Source organism: Budorcas taxicolor, chromosome 15 (genome assembly GCF_023091745.1).
Source record: "Budorcas taxicolor isolate Tak-1 chromosome 15, Takin1.1, whole genome shotgun sequence".
NCBI lineage: Eukaryota > Metazoa > Chordata > Mammalia > Artiodactyla > Bovidae > Budorcas > Budorcas taxicolor.
The window spans coordinates 45,245,005-45,250,524 of NC_068924.1; the positions used below are offsets into that span (position 1 = coordinate 45,245,005).

General features: G+C 40.2%; 1 protein-coding gene across 1 annotated transcript; it reads left to right on the forward strand.

Annotated features, from left to right (window-relative positions):
• Window positions 1–4,085: 4,085 nt before the first annotated feature.
• Window positions 4,086–5,057, forward strand: LOC128060472 (olfactory receptor 226). Its single transcript, XM_052652876.1, has one exon. It carries the CDS (start codon window positions 4,086–4,088, stop codon window positions 5,055–5,057), a length of 972 nt encoding a protein of 323 aa, XP_052508836.1.
• Window positions 5,058–5,520: the final 463 nt, after the last annotated feature.

Genomic DNA, 5,520 nt, shown 5'->3' on the forward strand with positions numbered 1-5,520 from the left:
AACTGACATCAACTTCTAAATCTTAATGAGGTTTGCAAACATTCCTCATTTAAGTAATACTACCATATCAACCAAATCAATGCTAATTCAAGCAGCTGTTGGTTTTGACAGTTTCTCGACTAACAGCATGGCAATAATATTTATGTGCATACATATTTTCCTTTATGCAAAATGGGATTTAATACAATGTCTATGGCACTCAAAAGTAGGTTTCCATTTTAAGAGTATCTGTAGATGTTCTTTCTCTCCTCTCTGCTGCATCACGTTCTTGTGATGACTTCCTCTTGACTTTCTCAGCATTTTTCTGTTCCTAGAGAATGAGTCTTGTTCCTATCATGGAGTTAGTCAGGCTTATGGATGGCACACTAAACCAGACAATGACAAGTGTCCAATCATACTTATTTTGTCCTGATTACTCAAACATTGGGAACTGCTTCCTCCCAGTTACTTAAAAGAATCTCTCAACCTCAGAATCTCAAAGACCCCTTTCTTAATCTCAAATGTTCCCACTAATAATTCTTCAGGCTGAAATTCAACAAATATTTCTTGAACCCTAGCTAACATTTTTTTTTTTTTTGAGAAAAACTATGTTCCAGGTGTTGTTCTAAGAAACTCCCATCCATATATTTAATCTTCACAATCCTGTGAGATGGATGTTAGAATCATTCCCATTTTACAGGCATGGAAAAAGAGGCAGAGAGATGTTAAATAATTTTTTCAAGTCACATAGTTGAAAACAAGCAGTGTGATGATAGAGACCACATTATTAATCTCTACTTTCACTGTTTCCTAGGGACTGAGATTGTGACAAACTTTTTCACAAATTTTGTTTTATTTAATCCTCAAAACATCTGTAAAATATGTTATTATCATTTTATGGCAAAGCAACTGATATATAACAAAATCCTTATTAAACAAAATATAAATTACAAACATTGAACTAAAACCCAGAAACTCTCAATTCAGTGCTTGTTCTATGACATCATGGAGTTAATAAGAGATGTCACCCATATGAGTTCAGAAGATAAAGGAAGAAATTTTGTGACATTGTTGAGACCCTATCATGTTCCAAGCATTGTCTATATATCATGACATTTATTTCTCTTAACAACTTTTTGAGATGTATTATTCTCATTTTTTAGGTTAGGAATCTAAGGCTCACAAAGTTTAAGTAAATTGCCCAAGATTACATACTTGAGCCAGAATATAAGCCCAGACTGGCCTGCCCTAAAGCCAAAGCAGGAAAGTGGCAGGATAGAAAGAAGGAAGGAGAGGGCAAGGGGAGAAGCTATGAGGTGGTAAGAGTACTGTGAACACTGCCTGCTATTCTGATGAACTTCTATTTCTTGTTTCTTAAACACACCCTTTTCCTGTCCTCTATCCAAGTCTCTCTCTCTTTCGCATTTTTTTCCCCTTGTATCTCTACTGGTCTCTTGGGGTCTGGCTTTAAAGTCATCCTAAACATCAGAAGGAGGAGGCAAAATGGAGACTACAGGAGGGAGGTGCAAGATAAAAGAGCCTTTCCTGGTGTGGCAGTGCTCTCTGACCATGGGAGGAAGAGAAGGTGGAGTCTCTGCAGCATCTTTCTTTGTCCTGATGCTTTAATTTTCCATCATATATGCTCTTTAAGTGGTTTCCTAGCCAGCTGGTCATCTTGGGAAGACACTGAGTCAAAGACATCTGGATAAAGTAAGTGGATTTTGTTATCTCCTGATTCCTCTTTAGTGGTCAAGTTGCCCATGTTTTCTTTCTACTCAATACATCCATCTTCCTAGTTGCCTCTACATCTAATAAAACCTAAACCCTTATCAGCATTTCTCACATCTGGCCCATTCTGATACTTAGACCAATGTAATTCTCTTTATCTTTTCCACACATAGCCTTTGTATTTATTCACACTCTGCCTAGCCTCCCTATAACTTTTATGATCTCTCATTCCTAATTCTTTTTACATTATACTTATCTTCACCTAATCTTCTCTCATTGGATCTCTTATCTATATAGCACATTTATTTTACCTAAATACCACCCTTTTTATCAACAGAAGGTCCAAGTTTTCTGCTCTTAATCTAGCTTCCTTGTATTCTATCTTGTCTCTGTAGATCCACTTATTCTTCTATATTCAATGTCTGTCTTCATTACATGTTATTCCAATTTTGTCAAAGTTTCTGGTAATTCATTTTAATTTTCTATTCAATCATTTCCATCCATTTTGTTTCTTTATATTTGATTCCTATCATTTCCAATTCATCTGTTCTATCCATATCTTTCCTTTCTTCATTTTCCTCTCTATCCATGCGTCCATACAACCATTATAATACCTTTACTATTTAGTTCTTAAGAAGACCCTAAAATAAGAATCACTGTCAAAAGAAGAGACAAAAATACCTGTAAATAATCTTTATTTGTAGAAATATGGGTAGTTTTGGAAGATGAAAATTGAGAAATAAAAACGTGAAAAGTAAATAATGCCTAAGAACAGTTTATTTTTTCTCTCTTTCTTTTTTGTTCCTGGGAGCAATTTTGACAGAGAAGAATATATGCAAATCACAGAATCTTTGCTATACCATTAAGGATATATGTGGCCACTTTGGCATGGGGTTCCTCTTTTCTTTTATATCTACCTAAGCAGTAGCATCACTGACACAACTAGTAAAAGTGATATATGGGCTTTCCCAGGCTCTGATATTAGAGAAAGAGTAATGGGAGGAACCTGAACAAATCAGCAAAAAAGGAGAGAAAGAAAGGACAACTGATGGTTCTATGAGGAGATGCCACATGAGTCAATATTTGAAAGTTAAGTAGGAATTAGGTGATACATTAGGTGCTGGATGCCAAGAGCTGCAGGGTATAAAAAATAGTGCAGGCTGTGACAAGAGATAACACCTTGTTTGGTGACACCTTGTTAAATAGCGTGAACTTGATTGTGTAGACAGTGTGGCACTGTGGAAGGTTTTAAGCAGGGGAATGAAATGCTCAGATTTAAGCTTTAGGGGAGAGACTATAGGCAGTAAGGTCAATTAGGAGCCTAATCTTTTAAATTTATTTGCTTATTTTCAAATGTGCAGAGCATCAAAGGTGAAGGCAGAAGAGATTAACAGATACACAGGAATATCTAAGGCCGAAAGGGTCAAATGCACAGTTAATTGCACATGAGGTGGGTATTGAGAATAAAGGATCAAAGTTAAGGTTCTGATGACAGTTATAATTTAGAAGTTCCCATTTCTGAAGCTAGTAAGGAATAGGTGTGGCAGATTAAACTTTCAGGAATGACAAGATGAAGATATGTCTCTACCACCAGATTACGAGCTCCTTGCAGACTAGGTACATGTCTCATTTACCTTTTCTCTACCACAACTCAGCCTATAGTCTGGAATGTATTTGATCCACAAATTCTTTTGAAATAAATACATGGTGGGTGTGGATGGTAAGAATGGGAGTGATGGGAAATGTGAACCAGAGACATGACATTTTGTAATTGCATTAAAGCATCCATCCCAGTATTCTTGCCTGGAAACTCCATGGACAGAGGAGCCTGACGAGCGGCTCTAATACCGAGAAATGCTCAAGCACTGCTCTCAAAGCATAAAGAGAAGAGAAACTCGGGTATAAACTTCTTAGCAGTTTGGATGTTTTCAGATTCCATATAAAACAGAGACACACCGTGTTTGTCTTTCTCTCTCTGGTTTATTTTACTTATCATAATGCCTCTAAGATATAAATTATTTCTTTAAAACAAGTCATGATGCAGCTCATAGACAAACTCTCACTTCAGAGCAGCCAAGACTCTTAATATTTTTGGTTTTGATCTATATTTTTCAGGGACCAACTGGTGCTTATCAATCCATGCTTCTCCAAGGGCCGGAATACACTCTCATCCTATTCCAATACAAGGTAGTTTATTTTTGTCTACTTTTGTCTTAGCTCATTTCCAGATTACAGAAGAAAACAATGGCTTCAGTTCAGTGATGAAGGACATGCACTACTCGCATTGCCTTCTGCCACTATAATCCCAGTGGGAGGAAGACTGAGTTTCTGCTGCTGCCTCCTGAACACACTCTATTTTCCCCTGAAAAGCAAGGGGCATGACCGACACCATGGAGAGGAAGAACCAGAGTGGGAGAGTGAGTGAGTTTGTGTTGCTGGGCTTCCCAGCTCCGGTACCACTGCGGGCACTATTATTTGCCCTTTCTCTGTTAGCCTATGTGTTGGTGCTGACTGAGAACATACTCATCATTGTGGCAATCAGGAACTACCCCAGCCTCCACAAACCCATGTATTTCTTTCTGGCTAATATGTCCTTCCTGGAGATTTGGTACGTGACAGTCACTATTCCCAAGATGCTAGCTGGCTTTATTGGGTCCAGACGGGGCCATGGACAGCTAATCTCCTTTGAGGGCTGCATGACGCAGCTCTACTTTTTCCTGGGCCTGGGCTGCACTGAGTGTGTCCTCCTTGCAGTTATGGCTTATGATCGCTATGTGGCCATCTGCCATCCTCTCCACTACCCTGTTATTGTCAGTGGCCAGCTGTGTGTGCAGCTGGCAGCTGGCTCCTGGGCTGGAGGTTTTGGCATTTCCATGGTCAAAGTTTTTCTCATTTCTCGCCTCTCTTACTGTGGCCCCAACATCATCAACCACTTTTTCTGTGATGTCTCTCCATTGCTCAACCTTTCATGCACTGACATGTCCACAGCAGAGCTTACAGACTTTGTCCTGGCCATTTTTATCCTATTGGGGCCACTCTCTGTCACTGGAGCCTCCTACATGGCCATCACCAGTGCTGTGATGCGCATTCCCTCAGCTGCTGGGCGCCATAAAGCCTTTTCCACCTGTGCCTCTCACCTTACCGTGGTGGTCATCTTCTATGCAGCCAGTATCTTCATCTATGCCCGCCCAAAGGCACTCTCAGCTTTTGACACCAACAAGCTGGTGTCTGTACTTTACGCTGTCATTGTACCACTGCTCAACCCCATCATTTACTGCCTGCGCAACCAAGAAGTAAAGAGAGCCTTACACCATACTCTACACCTGCACCAGGGTCATGACGCTAACTAAGCCTGGGAAAGCTAGCACAAGTAGAAGGGAAGTATTAAATCTTAGAGAAATAACTAGGTTTCCCCGGTGGTTCAGCGGTAAAAATTCCACCTACAACGCAGGAGACCACCGGCAGGGCAGGAGAAGTGGTTTGATCCCTGGGTTGGGAAGATCCCCTGGAGGAGGAAATGGCAACCTCTTCCAGTATTCTGCCTGGAGAATCCCATGGACAGAGAAGACTGGTGGGCTACAGTCCATGGGTTCACAAGAGTGAAACACGACTTAGTGACTAAACAACCACCACCAGTGCTCTTAAACTTAGGATCTATGTCTTCTAAGAAGTGCAGAGGAGCTCTTAGAGCCTAAATTAGGGACTAGAGTTTTTCAAGGCACCACCAAGGAACTAATTCAGGGCAAGGAAGAGAGGTGAATTACAAGCTAGAAGTTGGATTTCTTCAACACAAGGTCTTAGCATACAGGCTAG

Coding starts and splice junctions, on each gene's coding strand:
- LOC128060472 (XM_052652876.1), top strand. CDS start 4,086: ATGACCGACACCATGGAGAGGAAGAACCAGAGTGGGAGAGTGAGTGAG.